The following is a 24,800-nucleotide window of genomic DNA, read 5'->3' on the forward strand; positions in this document are numbered from 1 at the left end:
AAGAACAAGAAGGAACAACATCAGGAAGAAACATCGGCCAGCAGAGCAGAGAGAGCAGGAGCTGACAAGAACCGGTCAACAGTTTGTGTTATTTTTTTATTTGAAATATGTGCAATGAGCACTGGATGGTGCTTTGGTGTTTTTCTGGTGCTGATTGGTGCCGATTGGTGCTTTGTGATGCTCTTGTGCTCGGGGGTGCACTGCAATATCAATTGTGCATCCCCGGGCACCTGAGTATGGTGTATCGGTGCAGTGCAGTGCATGCTCTTCCTCTTTTTCAGATCTTTTCTGTTTGTCTCTCAAAATGACAGGTCCTGGGTTTGCCGTGTAAATACAAATGAGTGTTTTGTAAATAGTGCTCCCCACCGGCTTTATGTATAGTTTGAGAACCATTCCGCAATTCGGTTATCCTGTGGGTGTGAGTCTGTTAGGTAGGATGCAACGCAGCAGGGGGACATACTTAATTGTTTTAAAACTATCGCACTCAGGGTAAGGTTAATAGTAGAGGGCTACTACACCTGAGTTTCACATTAAGTAAAGTTAGTTTGGGTCGAGACGACCCTCGAGGAAAAACGGGTGCTGTGTTACGGTTTTTAGAACCTTCACTAGTAAATTTTAGTAAATGTATCCCTTATAAATGTTCCCTTGTAAATATCCCCATCATTGGTTTGTTAAAGATCGCACCCTAGTTAGTCCATGAACAACACGTAGCGAACCATAGGACCTCTTCGTAGTTATTTCATTATTATGTGTTTCAGTTAAGGATCTGTTCCCAGTGGTTGAATCTGCGTTGCATTAATTAAATAAGAGTAGGCCTCAAAGTTCCCTTCAAAAGTGGTGCGAGTGGTTTTCTATCTCCCCACAAGACGCCATTGCCCATGTGCTTCATCTCTGAGAAGAAGGGGGAGGAGTCCTCAGAGCTCCAGGAATAAGGCGTGGCCCCGTCAACGCACCATCAGGGGGTGGAGCCGGTGAGCCCTCGCGACCAATCAGGGCCGAGGCGAGCTCACCGGTGGGTGTATCCTAAAAGCCGCGGCTTGATACGCAAAAACCCAATATAAGCACCGCGCGTGGACTACTTGATGATGAGTGGTTGGGGAAGCACAGAGAGTGGTGAGGAGAGAGTCATGTGTGGGTCGTGAGCCAGGAGACAAGAAAGGCGTGAGCCAGAGAGAAGGGACGGGTCGGAGACGAGTGAGGAAGCCCGAAGTACGAGTGGAGAGAAAAGCAATATACCCTCCCCGATTTGATAACCCCATCGAATAAGGTCCGCTCGCGTGCAACCAATATCATCAGCGCTGCCTGCCAGGGTTTTCCCGCCACGACGCGAGTCGACTCCTGGAGCCGGACCTCAACGCCTACCGTCTGCCTGGGCCTTCTCATCCCTTCTTCCAGTCATTCCTGCCTACTATTCCCCTTTCGTTTAAGTCTGTTTGTCCATCCTGTTTGTTTTCCTGGGGAATAATATGATTGTTTTAAGGTTTGCCCTGTGTATCTGCTTTTTCCTCCTCGTAAATGCCCTTCTTTCGTTTCCTCTTTTAGTATAGAAATAAACCTGTGTTCTTCCTTTACCCTTGTTGGTTCTTTGGTTTCCTCTCATCCGGTCACTTTAGTGTTTTCCCTGATTGAATACCTGTGGCGCGATTAACGCTCAGAGTCGGGTTAGTCCTTTGTTAATGGCTCGAGCCGCGGATTGCTAAACCGCTCGGCAAATAACATCTTGTCCGTGGTTCGAGCGGTACTTGTCTCCCTGTTTTGCGGAGGGATTGGTAAAGGTATTCGGGAGAACACCTTGACCAATAACCCTGATCAATTCCACCCCGCAAAAGACCGTTATAAGTACCAGGACTAGAGACGGCCAGCTTAACAGGCCAAGGGGATTAACCCCCCCTTGCTAAGGGGAGTGCCGCCTCTGAGATCCGTTACAATATATATATATATATATATATATATATATATATATATATATATATATATATGTGTGTGTGTGTGTGTGTGTGTGTGTGTGTGTGTGTGTGTGTGTGTGTGTGTGTGTACTTACATTAATATATAACATTTATCCAACCAAAATAATCCAGTTTTGTATTTTTGATTAATTTTCTGAAATTTGTGGAATTTGTGGGTCATGATGTGTAAATAAAGGTGAAAAAAGTCTGATTACATGCAATTTAATTCTCGACTATATATACAACAAAAGGAGAAAATTTTGAAAGGGGGTGTATATTTTCTATAGGCACTGTATATATGTACATATGTATGTGCATATATATATATATATATATGCACAGTATATATATATATATATACACAGTATATATATATATATATATATATATATATATATATATATATATATATATATATATATATATATATATATAGTATATATATATATATATATATTACATTTTAGGATGAAATACATTGAAGAGAAAGAAAAGGCATAACATGTAGGAAACCATACACTGACTGGTTCAATTTTAAATTCAACAAACATGAAATAGATTGCTGATAAATGAGAAAGAAAGGTGAAGTAGAGTATGATGTCACTGTATACCATTTAGTTTTAAATTGAATGGTGAGACTAGGAATTCGTGTTCAAAAATTTGAAAATGAATGAGACAAACATGATTATGACTGCAAACACATTTCAATTTCATATTGCAAGTGTACTGTACACGTAGCATTGTGAGTGTACTGCACATGTGGCACTGTGCAAGCGTACCGTACACGTGGCATAGTGCAAGTTGTGGCATATGTGTATATAACCAATGTGAACATGTATGGTAAAACTAAATATCCCTCGTACATCCCACTTCCATTCAATGCTGCTTCAGACAACGCCTTTATCTTGTACTCCCTTTATATAGCCTGCAAACAGTGTTTTGGAGAGCCATTCATTCATCAAATTGTACAACTTATGATTAAGGTCAATTGCATTTTCATCCTGAAGATCCCAATGATGCTTATCAGGCAAGACAGGAACACTACCTGAAGCTATTATTGGTGATTTTAAAGTGCTTTCTTGTCTTACAGTCATCAAACACACAAAATAATACAATAACATAACAAAGATGAAGCTGAACGCAGCTTTTGCTATTTTCAGACATTCTTTTGAACATAATGGAATGCACCTTCAGCCTGGGTGATTTGAAATAAAAAAAAACTGAATGATGCAGCAAGCTGACAACACAGCCCTTGTAAAGCTTGGCCACCTTTTATTTTCAGGAGCACGTAAGCATCCCAAGAATAAATGGCTCTCCATTTCAGGCCAGGGCAGAATCACATGGCCATCTCATGAGCACATGGGCATTCCAGAAGGTGATGGCCAGTACAGGAGCACAAGGTTATCCCAGGAGGTCATGGTCAGTCGAGCAATATATTGTGAATAGAGAAGCACATGGCCATCTCAGGAATGTTTGGACATTCCATAAGGTCATGGACATTCAACAAGGTCAGAGACATTCCAGGAGCATATGGATGTCCCAGATGCACACTTTCATTGGTGCAAGTACTCAAGGAACAGCATGCTCAAATATGTTAAAGCATTTACGAAGCGCTAAGGAACAACTAATGGACAACCATGTCTTACCCTCTATACACAAAAAGTCTGGTATCCTGACCTGAACACTTCCTCAGCTATCACGATTTTGAACTTGGCCAGAGGGTCGACACACAATGGAATATTCTTTGTGAAAGGTGTCCACAAGCATATGTTAAGCACATATGACCCAAATTTAACATCCCATCTGACAGACAGCACATTCATTGATGCAACTTCCCACCTCTGAAGCACCAGGATGACAAACTACAGTCAGGATTCGGGAATCAAACCAAAACTAAACAGCTCAAAGGCGAATAAGCCATCTTGAGCTATAATGCTGGCCCCAAATAAGAAGTATAAAATAAGATTTTGAAAACCAAAGGTATCGCTTTACTTGCACTATTTGGCATTCACTTTACTTGCACTATTCCGCCAGGCGGAATAGTTTACGTTTTGCATCCCACTGATAGGCAGGATCTTGATCTGGACATGAACTAAACTATATTCAGCTTATTTTTGTCACCTAAACAACTCATCCACCAAGGTTTATCATAATCCATGATCCACATTTGCATTATGCAAAAAATATGCAAAAACGTGATCCCCCAACTTCAGACCTATCAGGTTCCACACAGTCATCAGCAAGGTCATGGAATCAATCATCACAGTCGATATGAAATCGCTCCTTTTCTCCAACAATCTCATCTCAGATCGCAAATTTGGTCTTGGACGTGCTGCTTCTACTTACCCAACAATGGATGGAAGTCCTCAATGTCAGACATGAGATCAGGGCCGTCTCTCTGGACATATCTCGTGCATTTCATACAGTCTGGTATTCTGCGTATTCTACCTTGTTCTCCAAACGCTCTGCCTATGGAATCCAAAGCCAACTCCACACATGGCTTACTGACTTCCTCTACTCTCTTAGCTAACGTGTGGGACTCAACGGAATCCATTCATCTCTTCTCTCTATCAAGGCTGGAGTACCCCAAGGCAAGGTTCTGGACCCAGTTCTATTCCTGGTCTTCATAATTTATCTTTCTGAATCTATGGAAAATCCTCTTTATCTATTTGCTGATGACCCCACCCTCTGCCGTGACATCCCTAATCATTCAGACAGGCATGCTGCAGCCTCTTCTCCTTCTTCTTATGTTGACAAAAAACAAGCTGGTCAAACACTTGGAATATGTCTTTAAATCCTGACAAATCTCACTCACTATCTGTCTCCGAAAGGACCATCTGGCAAAACCCCCCCATCTACTTTCTTAACAATCCTCTTGAAGTTCAGTTATTGGGTACTAGGTGTCAGAATCAGCCTTGATCTTTCTTGGGCAAACCACACTTCAAAGTTGGCCTCCAAAGGCCAGCCGCTGACTGGACATTCTCCGTCATATAAAGTCCTTCCTTGGCACACCTGAACTCCTATCCACCAACAAGGCTTTCATTTGCAGTTTGATGGAGTAGCCCTCGCTCCTCTGGGCTGGCTCCCATGCCCAACATCTTGCTCAGCTTGACACCATGAACACGAATGCCTTCAATATCATTGTAGCCTCCCGCGATGAAGCAGAGTCTATGGGCTATCACTTTGCCATCACAGACAGGTCAGTGGTCTCCCTGCCTTCTACCGCCTCCTTTCTGGTCTTGCACCCTCTGCTCTTTCCATGCTTTCCCTCCACCCCACTACCCCCTCTCTGCCCCCCCCCCCCCCGCATTCCCGCCTCACCCCCACCACCAGGTCTCTGCAGTGCATACACAGACCAACAACAACCACCTTCTGGTGAAATTACCTAAACCCAGAATCTTTGCTCAACTCCACCTATTTGTTCCTCTTTGTTTCCACCTGTGGAATCAACTTCCACATTCTCTTCAATCTCATCCTTCTCTCCAGGTATTCAAGACAGATGTTCACCACCATCTCAGATAATCCCCAATACAAGACCATGATCTTTTCTACCCTCGTTTACCCCTCTATCTTCCACCCTCACCCCACATAAAGCCTTCCTTTCCTTCTTCCAACTATCCAGTTTTCCTCCTGAGAGTTTTCTTCTGTATCCATCTTGTCCATCCTATGCATCCTTTCCTGGTCCCCATTCCTCTCCACACCTGTTGTTTGGCCAAGTCTGCCTCTATCATGGCCTTCAACTCTGCTGTTGGTGTTTCCCCCTTCTCTCTCTACTGTTCCTTTTATCCTGTTGTGTCCTGATTCGTTCAATGTACTAGTACGAGCTATTCCATGAGCCTCGACTATGCATACAAAATCCGCCCACAACTTTATGAGATATCATGCTTACAGTACTGTATGTAATTTTGGCCCTATCTCCCAATGGTGAAGAAGCACTTGAAAAATTCTCATATCCGGATCCCCATCACCAAAATCTAATCATTCGTCCTTGACACACACCCAACTAAACCAACCTTGACCCAACTACCTTGACCCAACTAAACCTGTCCACCAAGTTTCATCTGAATCCGTGCATAGCTTTTTTAGATATCGTGCTCACAATCGGACAGACAGACAGGGCACCTTTGGTGGCGGAGGTAATGATGCTGCATCCCATACACTGTTTATTTGTTCATCATCTTATCATGTCCTTCTACTGTATGGAATACATGTACATCCTTTTTCATGATCACTGGATTCAACAGAAAAAAGGATTGGGGAGGTTTTGAGTGTTTTTAAATACCTATGTCAGTAGTGTAATAATGTTGCTTCTGGGACACCTCCGTTTAACATGGGAAATCCCTATCTAATGTCATTTACCCCCTTGTCTTTTTCAAAAATCATAAACACCTCTATTTCTCCCACCCTCATCTTTATGAACCTTTTGTCTGTAGTACCTATCCTTAATGTTGTTCATTAGACCACTCAAACACTACAAATATTTGTTTTCTCTTATAGACCTATCATCCTTCTTCTACATATCATCTGGCAGATTAATCTTTGACCCACTCAAACATTGACCCATTCACTTCCATATTAATTCTTTCCCTCCCTCATTGCCCCTAAACACCTATATTTCTCTCACCCTGTTCTTTACGAACCTTCTAACCTTTTGACATGTTATCCTTATTCATTAGACCACTTAAACACCTGTGATCCTTCTGACCTCATGGACCTTTTAACCTTTTACTCTTAATATCATCTGGTGAATATAACCCACTCAAACAACGACCCTACAAATATTTGTTTATGCGTGGGAAATAATTTAATTCTCCTACAACTCTCTTCACCATCTAATATATTAACAAAAAATATGTTTGAGTTTGGTTCTTTATTAAGATATTTTAACTGAGCTAAGATAAAATGGTAAACCTCCCTCAATGTTCTTGTTTGAGCGCCTCCAGTGCCACATACCATTTTTTGGTAAGCTCCGCCCACTTTTTGGTAAACCACGCCCATTTTTACTAAGCCCCGCCCACTTTTTGTTAAGCCACGCCCACTTTTTACTAAGCCCCGCCCACTTTTGCTAAGCTCCTCCCATTTTTGCTAAGTCCCACCCACTTTATAAACTCTTCAGCATTGTATCATTTCCAGGTAATACATTACATCATTTTCAGGGAATTTCCATCACATCATTTCCAGTTAAGACACGCCCAGGGAATTTCCACAGGAAGACACACCCAGTCCTTATAAAAGGCACCGACCACACAGGCTTTTTCAAACACGCTTTCTGCTTCACTTGAGAATGGACTACTATGCCGAAATGGAATGGGATAACTTTGCTATTCCATGGAGTCCTACTACCTGTGTAGAACTCAACCTTCAGATTGATGAACTGGACTCGAACCTCTTTTCAATGGAGGTAAGTTTGTTTATTTATTTATTTATTTATTTAATTTTTTTTTTTTTTTTTTTTTTTTTTTTTAAGATGAGACTCGTGTAAGAGTTAACAAAGTTTATTTTAATATTCATAGAGCTTGATTTATACAAATAAAAAATATTGTATTAAATTAATACATTGTTATTTTCTTTCACAGGAAATTGTATCTGAGATACGAAATGAAAATTCTGCTTTTAACACAACTTGGGATGAAGTTATTTTTTTGTTTGAAGACATTTTGAACAACCAAGACCCCCAGAACGAGTTCTACCTTGATGACCCAGCCAAAGAGTTATACCTTGGAGATCCACAAAATCCTGAAAAAGAGTTTTACCATGATGATACTTGTTGTGAGTTATCAAAACAAAACCCACTGAACAAGTTCTACCTTGATGAGCCAGAATACAAGTCATACATTGGAGACCCACAAATTTCTGAAAATTGGGAAAGGAGAGTTCTCCCTGATGGTCCGCAGTTATACTATGTGAGACACATCATAGAAACCCTAAAAAATTGGGCAAGGAGAGTTCTCCCTGATGGTCCGCAGTTATACTATGTGAGACACATCATAGAAACCCTAAAAAATTGGGCAAGGAGAGTTCTCCCTGATGGTCCGCAGTTATACTATGTGAGACACATCATAGAAACCCTAAAAAATTGGGCAAGGAGAGTTCTCCCTGATGGTCCGCAGTTATACTATGTGAGACACATCATAGAAACCCTAAAAAATTGGGCAAGGAGAGTTCTCCCTGATGGTCCGCAGTTATACTATGTGAGACACATCATAGAAACCCTAAAAAATTGTGAAATGGGAATTCTCCCTGATGGTCCGCAGTTATACTATGTGAGACACATCATAGAAACCCTAAAAAATTGGGAAAGGGAAGTTTTCCCTGATGGTCCGCAGTTATACTATGTGAGACTTATCACGGAAACCCCCAATATTTCTGAAAATTGTGGTTTTACCTTGGGGACTTGGAAAGATGGTTATATTTTTGGAGACTCGGAATGGGGGTTTTGTTTTGATGACTCGGAATGTGATACCTATCTTGGAGGCTCAACAGGAATGTGGTTATACCTTGGGAACTTGGAAAGTTGGTTTTATTTTGGAGACTCTACCTGTGGGGTTCCTCTTGGAGACTCTTTGGATTCTAAAGCAATGAACAATGTTCTTTATTTAATGACGCTTGATTTAAGCAATATCAAGAAAGTTCGAGGAAGAAAATGCTGGAAAATTCTTTCTTCCCATTTCTACTTCTTCAAACTTAAAAGCCTTGAAAGACAGAATTGGAGGAAGAGGAAAAAAAAAAAAAGAAATACGTATTTAAAAAAGAAGAAAAGAAAGATTATGTTAGGGTTTGGGTGGGATTTTGAATGTGAGGGTTAGGGATGGGGTTGGGTTAGGGTTGGGATTTTGAATGTGAGGGTTAGGGTTGGGGTTGGGTTAGGGATGGGGTTGGGTTAGGGATGGGTTGGGTTAGGGTTGGGATTTTGAATGTGAGGGTTAGGGTTGGGGTTGGGTTAGGGATGGGATTGGGTTAGGGTTGGGATTTTGAATGTGAGGGTTAGGGATGGGTTGGGTTAGGGATGGGGTTGGGTTAGGGATGGGGTTGGGTTAGGGTTGGGGTTGGGTTAGGGATGGGGTTGGGTTAGGGATGGGGTTGGGTTAGGGATGGGGTTGGGTTAGGGATGGGGTTGGGTTAGGGATGGGGTTGGGTTAGGGATGGGTTGGGTTAGGGATGGGTTTGGGTTAGGGATGGGGTTGGGTTAGGGCTTGGGTTGGGTTAGGGTTTGTATATTATTATGACTCACTCGCACATACACACACACACACAAAAGTTAAGCCCCAACTAAAAAGTTGTGGGATTCTGTGTTTGGGGTTCACAGATTTAAAAACGTATCCCCATTATACACACACAAAAGTTAAGCCCCAACTAAAAAGTTGTGGGATTCTGTGTTTGGGGTTCACAGATTTAAAAACGTATCCCCATTATACACACACAAAAGTTAAGCCCCAACTAAAAAGTTGTGGGATTCTGTGTTTGGGGTTCACAGATTTAAAAACGTATCCCCATTATACACACACAAAAGTTAAGCCCCAACTAAAAAGTTGTGGGATTCTGTGTTTGGGGTTCACAGATTTAAAAACGTATCCCCATTATACACACACAAAAGTTAAGCCCCAACTAAAAAGTTGTGGGATTCTGTGTTTGGGGTTCACAGATTTAAAAACGTATCCCCATTATACACACACAAAAGTTAAGCCCCAACTAAAAAGTTGTGGGATTCTGTGTTTGGGGTTCACAGATTTAAAAACGTATCCCCATTATACACACACAAAAGTTAAGCCCCAACTAAAAAGTTGTGGGATTCTGTGTTTGGGGTTCACAGATTTAAAAACGTATCCCCATTACATTTTATTTATTTATTTATTATTTTCAAGGGTATTACCTGCTTACTTGTGTTTTTTGTAATTCTTGTGAGTAAAATGAACCCAAGATTTCTTCTCCATTTAAATCATATAATTTGTAGGTCCAAGGGACTGTATCCATTACATCAATGATTTTAAATAATTCACGAGTCCATTTTTGTGTATAACCTTTCTCAAAATGACTTTTCCATTTGTATATTCTTACAATATCACCAACTTTAAACTTGGGCTTTCTCAAATTAATCTCCTTTTCATATTCTAATTTTGTAAATGTTTCTGATGGTTTTGATTGTGTTGATGAATGAACTGTATTATTGTAATTATCTACAATATCCTGAATTAAATACACCCATTTTTGAGAACCGAGTTGTGTGAATTTTTTATATAATTTCTCTTTTAAAGTACGATTAAAACGCTCAATAACAACTGCCTTTCCTTCATTAAAGGTGCTGTATAATTTAATACCCTTCCCCTTAAGAAATTTCATGAATATTTTGTTATAGAACTCTGTTCCCTCATCAGTCCATAACTTCTTTGGTTTCCTTTTATCCCGATCAAATATTAGCTTAAAGGCTAACATTAAAGTATCACCCCTTTTATTTTTTAAAGGGACAACCCAGGCAAATCTACTCCTCAAATCAATAACGGTTAAAGCATACCTGTATCCCCTGTCATTATTCAATTCAATTAAATCAGCGGACCATATGTGGTCAGTGTATTTAGAATAAACCTTCCTTCTTTTAAACTTTGTGATTATAGGTTTGTGTAATTCTTCAGCCAAAAGCTCCTCAGTCTTGATGACATCATTAGAGCCTAATAGTTTTTTGAGGAATAACCAAGACCAAGTTTCAATTTAGCATTTATCAAATTTCTCACAATAAACCTATCAACTTTCTCTCTCAACGTTGGATTTTGTATCAAAGACAAATTATACAACATTTCGCTGTCGGATTTATGTTTTTCAGTCAACGTAGTGGTTTTCCCATAAGCAATATCATGCTTCATACACACTTCGTCAACCCTATTTGTAGGTTTAGACCAAGGTTTAGGATTGTCAGCCTCATCTAATCTTTTATCCAAGTTTGTTCCTGGACCACAGAAAGAATACCCTGGAAGGTGTAATTCCCCTGGAATTCCAGTTGTTGTAAATTTACTTCCTGACAGAAACTTTTGTATGTCTCCTCCTCTTTTAGGAGAGATGAATTGGCACTTTTTAGAGCCACATACTTGACATATTCCTTTTTGATAAACTCTATTATTTTTAGCTTTAACATAAGAGATATTTTTAGATTTAGTTTTCTTTTTACATTTGAGACAATAACTCATATTTATTTATCAGAAAAATTCCGACAGAGTATCAAAACCTTTTTGGTTTTCAACATATACATTTCAATCTTTATTTTTAAAACATAAAGAATCCTAAGGAATGCCTTCACTCTCTCCTCCATTTATTTACAAATAAAAACTAACTAAAGTCAATGACACCAACATCATCAATCACATAATCTTTTCCTTCTTCTTCTTCTTCTTCTTCACCACTTTCTCGTTTAAATCTCCTCCCTGAAATTGAAGACATTGACGTTCTTATTTTTGAAACCATTATCTTCATAAGAGTTGTTAATTCTTTAATTTCCTCTTCGGTGCGTTGAGATTGATTTATTTGCTTTAATACACTCAATCTTTTATGAATCTCAATGATTTCCATCTTTTTATATTTTTCCTCCCTCTCTCTTTGCTCCCTCTCCTCCTCCATTTTCTCCCTCTCCTCCTTCTCCTTTTTCTCCCTTTTCTCCCTTTCCTCCTTCTCCCTTTTCTCCCTTTCCTCCTTCTCATTTTTCTCCCTCTCCTCCTTCTCCTCCTTTTTCTCCCTCTCCTCCTTCTCCTCCCTCTCCCTTTCCTCCTTCTCCATTTTCTCTCTTTCCTCCTTCTCTTCTTCAACTCCTTCCTCATCCCTTGCTACCCTTGAGTTTGAACCCCAAAGAATATTATACATATACTCATCTGGATTTTGAGATATTCTTGTATCTATAATTATTTTTCTCATAATAGGATACCAATAAGATTTGTTGACGATTTCTAAAAGAGTTTTATATTTCATAACTTTGAGAAGTTCATTTTTATTTAATATTTTAAACAAGTCTCTATTTGTGGGTTTAACAATATCAGTATAAGGCCAGTTTTTAATGACAAAATTCCCATGTATATGCTCCAAATCATAAGGTATGTAATACCGAGCACCCTTTTCTTGTAGGTATCCTTGAATACAAAAATTATAATTCTCTTGTAGTCTTCTTCCTGCCATTTATGTATCAGAAATATATGTGAGATTAATATTATGACAGGTAATACCACCCCATCTTCCCACTACCAAATCGGTTTGTATTCCTCGGCTTTCTATCCTTATCTCATTACCTTCCTTCTTTGTCATGCGAACCATCGCTATACTATCATATATTTTTCTTTTCTTAAAATCACGTATTTGTTGTTTACTAATTGTACTTCCACATAAATCCTTATCCTCACCAAGTGGATAATATTCTTCTTTACGAGACTGATTTAAATCATGTAGGTCTTCTATGTTTATTGAAAAAGACCAATTATACCCTAAATCAGGCATATCATACCCCCATTTATTAATTCGCATATTAACTAAATGTCCTTCTTTATAAAATTCAATTGTAAGCAGGTAGTTAAATTCAATGAGGAAAGGTGTATGGTCAGTATAACCAGGTGTTGTGGTTGTAAATTTTACTTCTTTCACAAAACGTGCTGTTTTCTTTAAAAATATATATTGTGATAAATCACTTAATCTAATTAAGTCATTCGCATCTGTAGGGTTTGGATAATTGATTAATTTATAAGTATTCTTCATATTAATATTTTTACTTACACTATATTTTTGTCGTTCAGCCTGTGCCTTTGTATAATAATTTGATAAATCAATATCCTGAGAGGATTTTCCAAAGATAGAACCATCTTTTCCAACATAAGTCATTTATATTAGATTAAAAATGATATCATAAAAATTTTCATTATTGTTGAGTTGAAATAATACATATAAACATAATTGACCACAACATTTAGAATTAATTTCTTGAACTTGAAATGTTTGATAAACACCATTCTGTAAGAATTGTATTACTTCAACAGGTGGTGGCATACCATAACTATCAAAATAATATTTATCCTGACTATTATGAATACAAACCCAATGAGAACCATTCTGTGTGTCTAAATTCATAATAATATTCTTTGTATTCTTATTTATATGTATTAATTCATCTCTCATACAGATTACCACATTATCAATTTTTAGTGTTTTACAATACTTGGCTAGTTCTATATTTGACGTTGTATTCTTTCCAAATTGTTTAAACCATTTATCCATTTATTTATGAGAAAGATACAATCCATTACCCCGTTTAGTTAGTTTAACACCCGCTTGAGCGATAGAGGAAAGCATATCACCAACCAACAATCTAGCTTTATCAGGTAGACTTTCAAGTTTTTGAGCAAAATCTACAATTACACCACTTCCACTAATTTGTTTCTCCAACTCCTTGTTATGTCTTTCCAATTCTTTTTGAGCTTTTAGTTGTGCCTTCCTTTCGTTAGCAGTTTTTACCGCTGCTGAAATACCACCAGTCAATGCTCCCGCCGCACTTAAACCAGCAAATAAAGGAATTAGAAACGGGAGAAATCCTCCTCTTGACTCGTCTATTGAATATTTCTTTAACATAGGTTTCGTCATTTTAATTTTAAGTGATCCAACATCATTTAGTGTTTTTACTTGTGTGTGTGTGAGTAAAACATCAATTCTTACAGCTCCTTTTCTTTGAATTGTATTAACATTAATAATACAAGGCTTTTGATTTTGAATACAAGATGTTAATTTATTAAGATTGATTTGATTAACATATACCCCTACCATTTATTTATGAGAAAAAACCTATGTGATATTAATCATAACACCATTATCTGTATTAATCTGTAATTCTGTTTCCTCCAAAAGCAAACAATAAGCATCAACTTCTTCATTCTCCCCTCTTTCAATGTATAGAGAAGTATCCACTCGATTAGACTTTATAGTTTCCTTTTGAGAACTCAGGTCAATTGCGTAGATTGTATATAAACCTTTAAATGCAACCATATCCAAAATAGGATCATTATTACCATTACTTTCACACACTTTTTGGTAGGACTTGTAGGCTTCCGCATAATCATTTTTTTCCCAATCAATTTCCAATCTATCTCGCGGATAAAATGTGCCATCAAGAGAAACCCGAAGTTGTTTCACCTTAGCATTATCACTCAGCGCATTATTCTTATTAGTACCCTCCTCTCCATCTGGTTTTTTAAAAATGAGCCATAGGTATCGTGGCTTTCCTTCAAGAACACCCAAATTCCAAGTGTAGGTAGTGTGTTCCAGTTTAACGTGTTGACATCTTCTTTTAAGGTATGATACATTTAGCGGTTTCTTTGAGTTAAGTCTTCTATTTAACATCTCCTCCGTTTTAAGATTAGGAGTATATTCATTGATATACCAACACAAATCATTAATAACAAATTTATTATTGTCGCCAAAAGCATTTTCAGCCCCAAAAAGCAATCTATTTACATTATCATTCCTTTGTAGTTGAAATCTAATTTTAAGACCATACAAAACTTTATCATAATCACAAAATCCAAATATACCTTTAAGAGGTACTGCTACGGTAAAACTATTCTCAGCTTTTGCGTCATCATTATACATTGACTTCCTTTGACTATAACCAGGGTCTGTGTTTGTTCCCGTTGACATATCAGGAATAAAGCCTTCAACAGCTCCCTTACCCATTCTATCACCAAACGAATATAGTGTAAATTTCATCATTTCAGATGTAGCAGAGACATAATCAACCGCTTCAACCTCTTGTGTTCCAATATACAGGCGAACACTGTCAAACATTTTCCAGAAGAAATCATTTACGAGTGTAGCATTAGTATTATTCGCAGCCTTAGTGAATTTAAATTTACACAGCAAGAAACTATCAGCTATATTCAAGTAAGTTTGTTGATTATTTATTTCAAAACTTTTTGTTCCGTTTGAATTCCAGTCGGTTCCTGTAATAGCATTTACCTTAAAATAGTCTTCCTTTTTAGTAGAGTTTGAAATGATAATCGTATCATCCAAATCATATATACTATCAATCGCTTCCATACTTGTATTTATATAGTATTAAAATTGTTGAAACCCTGACCCAAGTATTTTAATGATTTTTTGTCGTTCTTGTGAAGATAGTTGAGTTTTACCTTTTTTAATTTCTTTGATTGCTTGTAATTTATGGGACTCCTTTTGAGCATCTTTTATACTCTTTACAACACCTGCTACATTTCCCATGAGAGAAGCAGTTGAACCAATTAGGTCTTTATGTTTAAGAATGGTTGAACCAATACCCATTAGAGTATCAATTATCCCATCTCCTTTATTTCGAAATTGATGACCCACACCCCGTTGTCTCTTAGGTTTATAGTATCCTTTACCCACATACCTTGTATAGTCTGGTGAAAGGAACATGCCCTCCCCTGTAATTATTTTATATTTTCCCAACTCGTGTTTTCTTACAATAACCATTATTTATTTATTGAAAAACTTCACGTAGGTGAATTCTGATGGATATAATTTCATCATTAAAGGATATCATACGATTATCTTGGTCGGTTATCCTAAAATTTACTCTGTATATGGTTTTTCCTGACACAGGTAAATAGACAAGATTTTTTGGTTCCATATTAAATTTATAACCAATCGGGGTTGAGTATGCACTGAATGAAAATATTGTATTTGTTCTTATTCCATCGTTATAAGCACCATCAATCAAATCACAATGAATTAATACTGAATTTATACCGGAGGATATTTGGATAACATTATCACTGTAAAACGTCCCGTTATTTTCAATCTTTTTTGAAGAGAAACCCAATAGCTCTCTGAACGAATTTTCAATCGTGAAATCAACTTTATAATTATTTTTCAGTTTAATAGTTGATTTTGAAGTGTGTGTTTGAATATCTATTACAATATTTTTTGGTTCATCACCTTTTTCTTTCATAAGGCGAGAGACTTCTGAAGATATTTGAGAAATCTCGTAAGCTCCAGGTGAAACAGTTATAGTTTTGTCGGCAGTGCCTGGATTATAACTAAACTTGTTGTTTTTCTCTGTGATATTAAAAAGGGTATTGTAAGTTTCCATTGACAACAAAGATGCCTCATATGAGGTAAGGGGGTCAAGTTGTAGTGGGTAAGGGAATGAAGCTGTGTAATCGCTCGTTGTGAAATTAAAACTAAGAATTGTGCTTCTCATCTTATTTAATATCTAATAAAATATCTTTGTATTGACATTTATTAATTATTTTCATGTTCATCAACTGATCTAAAATGGCTGAGGATTCATTAAAACAATTGTTGTTTCCAGCCTTCTTACTACCTAATAACAATAATAGCCTATTAACTAATTGTGATGGGTCATTTGGAAGAAAACTAACACCCGAACCAAGCTTACTTAAAGCATCAATAATATGTTTCTCCTTCTCATTCTTCTTACTTTTACCAGCAACAGAAACTCCATAATCAAGTGTATTTAACAACTCAATATATACCCTATCTTCCTCTCTTTCCATATCAAGTGGTTCCTCAAAATATTTTGAACCGCTGAATCCGGGGTTTGTTAGAAGAAACATTAATCTTGGAGTTAATTTAACATTTGGTTGAGTAGAACTCAAGAACATCAATTCATCATTAAATATCAATACCTTTTCTTCCACAAGATGAAACACTGCTGGTTCTTCTGTTGGAATGAGACCTGCTCTGGTTTTTGAACCCGCAGAATATTCATTGTTTTGAAGAGCTTCCACAACATAATTAGGGGGTTGATTTACCTGCTCAAGTTTCCGAAATAATCCCTCGTCATCATATTCTAATTCACCAAGTTCTTGTTTTGTTATCTGACTAAAATCTTTGAGCATTTGAAGTTTTTTCGGAGTAAATTCTACCGTGGGAACTGTAGGGTGTTGAGTTTTCAAAAGTGGTTTAAAGAATTTCTCTTGTTTTCTTTCAAAGGCTTCTTCACCAGTTAGTTTCTGTCTCCGTTTCTTCTTTATCTCTTCCTGTTGTTTAACAACTTTTGAAACTAATTGTTGATGTTCCTTAAACTTTCTTTCTCTTTCTTCAGTATTCATTTTCTGTATTTATTTATTGAAAAATATCATTTAGTATCTCATCTTGTTTCACAACAATATATTTATATTTTCCAATCGTGTGTTTCATATAATTTTCAAATTCTTTTTTACTACATAACGTAGAGCAATTATCTCTCCAAAAATTATTTACATCTATTGAATTTAACTTAAATAAAATAAAAGTATTGGCATTGTTTCTTATTGAGCGTCGAGGGAGTTGAAAATATGATTGACTAAGATATATACAATTACAAGAAGAATGTCTCCCTCTTGTATAGTAGCTATCCATTACTGTTTGGTTTCTCTCATTAACACAATCATCAAAGATGACAAGGTTCTTTTTTGATTTATCTAAATCTTGAGGTGAAGGTATATCATCCGTATTATCACTGAGAATACAAGTTATGGGTTTCGATTTTGATTTCTGTGTATCACAAAATAATTGTATTATATCATCAATATTATAATCATTTAGTTTGTTTTGAAGTTTAAATAAACCGATAATGTCTTCCTTTTTAAGACCCGCATTAAAACCCTGTGAGAGTAGTTGATACTCGGGTTGAAAACTTGACTTTGTAAAAATTATTAAATTATCATAATCTAAAAAATTAGAACCAAGGAGCATCTTTAAAAGTAAACAGGTTTTTCCACATCCGCTTGAACCAACTATTAGACATCTCAATGAATTTGGAATGTTTTTATGGTTATTAAATTTTATCTTATTTTCCCAAACGGGTAAAAAATCATTCATTTATATATTTGGAAAACAAGTTATCCAACTTTTTTTGAGCTATTTGAGAAACTCTATATTTTATCCTGAGTTCGGGTTTAATTTCAAAATAATCCATTATTTTATTTATATAGTATCTTGTATTAACATTTCCATTAAAATTATTTTGAATAATAAATATCATTAAACCCTTATACATTTCCTCAATACAATTAGTCTCTTCCCTTGAAAGAAATGGTGTATTATCATCACAATACTTAACATTCATCTCTCTTATTAATCTTGTAAAGTAATTCATTTTTGGTTCTAATTTAAAAGAGTTATATATTTTTTTATATTTCTTATTATCATTAATTAAAATTAAATCACAGAAAATACATTGTTTATATGAATCCTCATCATTAAGCCCCACTCTATCACAAGCCGGACAATTCTCTAATTTATCATATGGAGAGTCTGGAAATTCTAAATATCCTTCAGAACTTATCATATTTATGTGGTAAATTTTTACTTAAACTAAACGCAAGTTTATTCATTAATAAATACAATGTTTCAAAGCACAAAAGACAAATTTCAATCAATCTCTACTTCGGTGGAAGATATAGAAAAATATGTCAAAGATGTTAAATTGAACAAAGATAAATATGGAAATTTTTGGGTAAAACCAGTTATGGAAAATAACATGAGCCCCTCTATTTCATTTAAAGGAAGAGCTCTAACTATACCTGGAAAGACATCCATTAAAGTAAATCTAACAAAAGTTTCTCCTCTACTCCTGGCAATTTATTCAAAGCTTGAAAAAGTGATTGACCACGATACTTTGAAAAAGAATGATAAGACCATTAATAATTCTAGAGGAGACATTTGTATTTTCTTTAATAATCCAAAGGGTGTAGATATAAGTAAAATGAATGATGTTAATATTTCTGGTGAAATGTCATTTCGTTCTATGATAGTTAGAGATTATTTAAAGATAACTTTTGATATAAAAATTGTAGAGATTGAATCTGTTAATGAAAGAAAGTATATAGATATTGATGGGAATATTTTTCTTGCTAATTAAATATGAGTCAATACAGCAGTGAAGATTTTACTATTTCATTGAACTCAGACGATAGTGATGATAGTATTTCATTGAACTTGGACGATGGTGATGATAGTATTTCATTGAACACAGATGATAGTTATGATACTAATAGTTTGTGCTCAAATGATAGTTATGAGAGTAGCTTTATTGATGACTCTGAGTATGATTCTGAGTATTCATGTGATAGTTATGACTTAGATGATTCTGAGTGAAAAAGTGTTTTAGTTTAAGCACAGCGATATATATAAAACGGAGCTGTAAAGCTCAAAAGTGTTTTATTTTAAGCACAGTGATATATATAAAACACCACGTTTTCTCACGCTATAAATATGGTTTATTGTGATACTTGCGAGAAGGAAGTAAAATATTATAAACAACATATTCTCACCGCAAAACATACATACAACATTTTAAACAAACTTTCCCCTCTTCCACCTGAAACAAAACACTGTTCTACATGTAATAAAAATATCCTCAAGAAAGGCTTCAAAATACATCTTAAAACAAATCTACATTTATCAAATTTTATCACAACTAAAAACTCTGATGGAGCATTCAAAGGACATATTAAAATAAGAGTCTTTAACTTCAAACCTCCTGAACCAGAGTCTATAGTTGATGCTGTAGAAATAGTTAAACCTGCTGTTCAAACGTTGATTGAAAAAACACTAAAGGAAATGAAACCACTTAAATTTTATATGGGAGTAAAATTAGAAATGACAAAGGATGAAGGAGTTATAGATGCACCATACATGAGAACTGAGCCACACTTTATATCTTCATATCAAGATTTTAAAACATCAGGAGTCTATGATGAACTTATTAAACAAGAGCAAGATGTGGATAATTCAATCGTAGGAAGTGGATTCAATATAGGAAAAATTATTTACATAGACATTCATATTCTTAAATCAGATCCTCTAAAAGCTTCTTCTTACATTGATTTACCCAGTGTTATCAAAAATAGAAAAGCAGTTATCAATATCAAAAATAAAGACAATAAATGTTTTCTCTGGTCTATTTTAGCACACTTACATCCTCCACATTTTCATGATGAAAGAGTATCTCATTATAAAAAATATGAGAATACATTAAATACGAAAGATCTAAAGTTTCCGATGACTTTAAATGATATTCCTAAATTTGAAAAGATGAATAATTTATCAGTTAATGTTTATGGTCTAACAGAAACAAACAACATTCAGGTTTTAAAGCTTTCTGACAATTGTAAACAAACTCATATTAATCTTCTATATTTTAATTCAGACGAAAATTCACATTATACATACATCAAAGATATTGCTAAATTAATAAAACCACAAGTCTGTAAGAGAACAAATAAAATATATATTTGTTTGCGTTGTCTTAACTTCTTCAATTCACAAGAAAGATTAGATAAACATTCAAATTATTGTGGCGAACATAAATCAACGGTAATCAATATGCCTAAAGAAGGCTCAAAGATCACATTCAAAGATGAAAATAAAAAGATCAAACATCCATTTGTTATATATGCTGATTTTGAAAGTATTTTAGAAAAAATTGATACTGCTTCTCAAGATCCAAAAGAATCATACACAAATAAATATCAAAAACATACTCCTTGTGGTTTTTGTTATTATATCAAATCATCCGTTGGTGATAAATATAACAAGTTAGAGATGTATAGAGGCTCAAATACCCCAGAGGAGTTTGTGAAACGACTAGAAAAAGACTGTGTTCGATTAACCAAGATAATGAGAGAAACCAATAAACCAATGTCCTTAACAAGTAAAGAAAAAAGGGAATTTATAAAAAACAATGTCTGTCATATTTGTGAGGAGAAAATTGGTAAAGGTCTAAAGGTTAGAGACCATTGTCATCTCACTGGTAAATATAGAGGTCCGGCTCATCAAAGTTGTAATATTAATTATCAACTCCCCTCTTTCATTCCTGTCTTTCTTCATAACAACGCTCATTATGATACACATCTATTTATCAAGGAACTCTCAAAGACTTCTGGAAGTATCTCAGCAATTCCAAACACGGATCAGAAATACATTTCATTCACAAAAACAATTCACACATCTCCTATTACTCATATCAGATTTCTTGATACATTTAAATTCATGGCAAGTCCATTGGTTAACTTGGTTCAAAATCTAAAAGAGTTTCCATGTCTTTCAGAGTATTTTTTAGATAAAGATTTTCTAACACAAAAGGGAATTTACCCCTATGACTATATGGACTCATTTGAGAGATTCAATGAAACACAACTTCCTTCAAAAGAAAATTTCTATAACAAATTAAATAATAGTCATATATCTGATAAAGATTATGTACACGCACAAAATGTTTGGGAAAAATATAACATCAAGAATCTTGGCGAGTATCACGATTTGTATCTCAAAACTGATGTGCTTTTATTGGCCGATGTATTTGAAGCCTTTAGATCTGTTTGTCGCACTGGATATGGATTGGATCCTGCTCACTACTACACAGCACCTGGATTGGCCTGGAGTGCGATGTTGAAAATGACAAAACAAGATTTGGATTTGATAACCGATGTTGATATGCTTTTGATGATTGAAAAGGCAAAAAGAGGTGGAATTTCACAAGTCTGCTCGAGTAGATACGCAAAAGCAAATAACAAATATCTTCCAAATTATGATCCAACGAAAGAGAGTTCTTACTTGATGTACTATGACGCGAACAACCTGTATGGCTGGGCAATGTCTCAGGCTCTTCCTTATGGAAAACTTAGATGGGTAAAGGAAAAAGACTACAAAAACGTTTTACAAGATGTATGTATCTCTACACAAAAAGAATTGGATGAAGAAAAAGTTGGTTATTATTTTGAAATTGATTTAAAATATCCAGAGGAACTCCATAACCTACACAAAGATCTCCCATTTGCTTGTGAGAAAGCAAGTCCAAAGAAAGAATGGTTGAGTGATTATCAACGATCGTTTGATATAGGTGAATCAACAGAAAAATTACTTACTACATTATATAACAAGAAAAATTATGTTCTACACCAAAGAAATTTGCGACAATATTTATCAAAAGGTCTAAGAGTAGAGAAGATCCATAGGGTTCTAAAGTTCAATCAAAGTCATTGGTTAAAGGGGTACATTGATTTTAATACACAAAGAAGAACAGAGTCAAAAACAGATTTTGAGAAAGACTTTTATAAATTGATGAATAATGCGGTCTTTGGTAAGACTATGGAGAATGTGAGGAAAAGACAAAATATCAGACTATCAACATCTTGGGAACAAGCATCAAAATTAATTAATAGACCGAGTTTTACTCGAGCTGAGGTCTTTACTGAGAACTTTTGTGCGATCCATTTGATTAAAGAGAGTATTGAAATGAACAAACCTATTTATATTGGAACAACAATTCTTGATTTATCAAAGTCATTAATGTATGATTACTTTTATAATAACTTGAGGAAGAAATATCAAAATGATGTTAATCTACTTTATATGGATACAGATAGTTTTATTTTGAAAATTAATACCAACGATGTTTATTCAGACATGAAAAGAGACATTAATATCTATGACACGAGTAATTACAGTCCAGAGAGTGAGTTGTTCTCTTCTAAAAATAAAAAGGTGATTGGAAAGTTCAAGGATGAATTAGGAGGAAATGTTATGAGTGAATTTGTGGGATTGAGGTCAAAGGCTTATGCTTATAAATACATTGTGAATAACGTTGAAAAGACTGATAAGAAGTTAAAAGGTGTAAAGAAAAATGTTATTAAAGAAACAATAAACTTTAAGGATTATTATAACTGTTTAACAACAAAGAAAGAAGAGTTTAGAAAGATTAATGGAATAAGAAGTTATAAACATCAATTATATTCAGAAGAGATAAATAAGAAAGCATTGGGGGCTTTTGATGATAAGAGGTTTATTTTAGAAAATGGAATTGATAGTCTCCCTTATGGTTATATAAGTATATAAGTGATAAGATATATATATAAGTGATAAGATATATATATAAGTGATAAGATATACATAAGTGATAAGATATATATAAGTGATAAGATATATATATAAGTGATAAGTTAAAAAGGGGGGGGGGGGGGGGTTGGGGATTTTAACGGGCTACCGCCGCCTTTTTTACTATTATATAAATGATAGAACCAAGTATCAACCAGACTAAAGAGTGGAGGTGTAATCAACCTTGGTATATAAATGGAAAACATAATGAATGTGAAAAATATCAAATAGGTATAATTGAAAAGGCAACTGGTAAAAAAGTTCACAAAACAAATAAGAGAATTAATTTAAATACCGGTGAATTGGGTAAAAAAGATGGAAATATTTTTGAGTGGACGGAAAACTTTGATGGTTGTCAGGAAAATATATACTTTAATTTAAAAATGGTATGTGGCACTGGAGGCGCTCAAGCAAGAACATTGAGGGAGGTTTACCATTTTATCTTAGCTCAGTTAAAATATCTTAATAAAGAACCAAACTCAAACATATTTTTTGTTAATATATTAGATGGTGAAGAGAGTTGTAGGAGAATTAAATTATTTCCCACGCATAAACAAATATTTGTAGGGTCGTTGTTTGAGTGGGTTATATTCACCAGATGATATTAAGAGTAAAAGGTTAAAAGGTCCATGAGGTCAGAAGGATCACAGGTGTTTAAGTGGTCTAATGAATAAGGATAACATGTCAAAAGGTTAGAAGGTTCGTAAAGAACAGGGTGAGAGAAATATAGGTGTTTAGGGGCAATGAGGGAGGGAAAGAATTAATATGGAAGTGAATGGGTCAATGTTTGAGTGGGTCAAAGATTAATCTGCCAGATGATATGTAGAAGAAGGATGATAGGTCTATAAGAGAAAACAAATATTTGTAGTGTTTGAGTGGTCTAATGAACAACATTAAGGATAGGTACTACAGACAAAAGGTTCATAAAGATGAGGGTGGGAGAAATAGAGGTGTTTATGATTTTTGAAAAAGACAAGGGGGTAAATGACATTAGATAGGGATTTCCCATGTTAAACGGAGGTGTCCCAGAAGCAACATTATTACACTACTTATGTCAGGGAAAGAAGTTTTGAATTTGGCCATGGTGCCGAGAGGTTTTGAACCCATGACTGACCTGGTTCACAAAAATAAACGCTGATTAAACGCTCGAAAGGAAAATGTGCAGAGCAATCTATTGCTGTATTTGGTTGTTATAGTACTTTATTGTAATGTATATGGTGTAAGACCATCTCATGCCCATACACATAGATGAAAATATTGATTATTCAATCATATAAATTATTATTTTACTAAAGAAAAAGACCGATTACTATTCCTCACTTGAAAAAAAAACATTTCTCCCCTCATCATGTTTCAATTCAACTCATATATTGAAGGTGATTGCTGTTTGTAGAGATGACAAAACAAATTTTAAAGTTACATTTTCAAAATTCAGTTAAGTTCAAAATATTTTAAAAAGGAAATTTGATGAAAAATACATTGTGATAAATAAATAAGCACGCCTGGCATATCCAAATTGTTGAAAAAAAAAGAAACATTTCTCCCCTCATCATGTTTCAATTTAATTCATATATTGAAGGTGATTGCTGTTTCTAGAGATGACAAAACAAATTAAAAAGTTACATTTTCAAAATTCAGTTAAGTTCAAAATATAAAAAAAGGAAATTTGATGAAAAATACATTGTGATAAATAAATAAGCACGCCTGGCATATCCAAATTATTGAAAAAAAACCAAAACATTTCTCCCCTCATCATGTTTCAATTTAACGTATTTATTGAAGGTGATTGCTGTTTGTAGAGATGACAAAACAAATTAAAAAGTTACATTTTCAAAATTCAGTTAAGTTCAAAATATTTTTTAAAAGGAAATTTGATGAAAAATACATTGTGATAAACAAGCACGCCTGGCATATCCAAATTGTTGAAAAAAAGAAAAGAAACATTTCTCCCCTCATCATGTTTCAATTTAATTCATG

General features: G+C 35.2%; 2 protein-coding genes across 2 annotated transcripts in view; one reads left to right on the top strand and one right to left on the bottom strand.

Annotated features, from left to right (window-relative positions):
* Window positions 1-24,800, bottom strand: part of LOC137420701 (slit homolog 2 protein-like) — a 709,809-nt gene that overhangs the window by 649,871 nt on the left and 35,138 nt on the right. The gene's annotated exons all lie outside the window — the stretch shown is intronic.
* Window positions 7,127-8,752, top strand: LOC144890991 (uncharacterized). The gene is made up of 2 exons (XM_078772885.1): window positions 7,127-7,347; window positions 7,523-8,752. The coding sequence occupies exons 1-2, from the start codon at window positions 7,231-7,233 to the stop codon at window positions 8,750-8,752; spliced, it is 1,347 nt and encodes a 448-aa protein (XP_078629011.1). The 5' UTR covers window positions 7,127-7,230.

The sequence above is a fragment of the Myxine glutinosa genome, chromosome 2 (genome assembly GCF_964187855.1).
Source record: "Myxine glutinosa chromosome 2, kmMyxGlut1.1, whole genome shotgun sequence".
NCBI lineage: Eukaryota > Metazoa > Chordata > Myxini > Myxiniformes > Myxinidae > Myxine > Myxine glutinosa.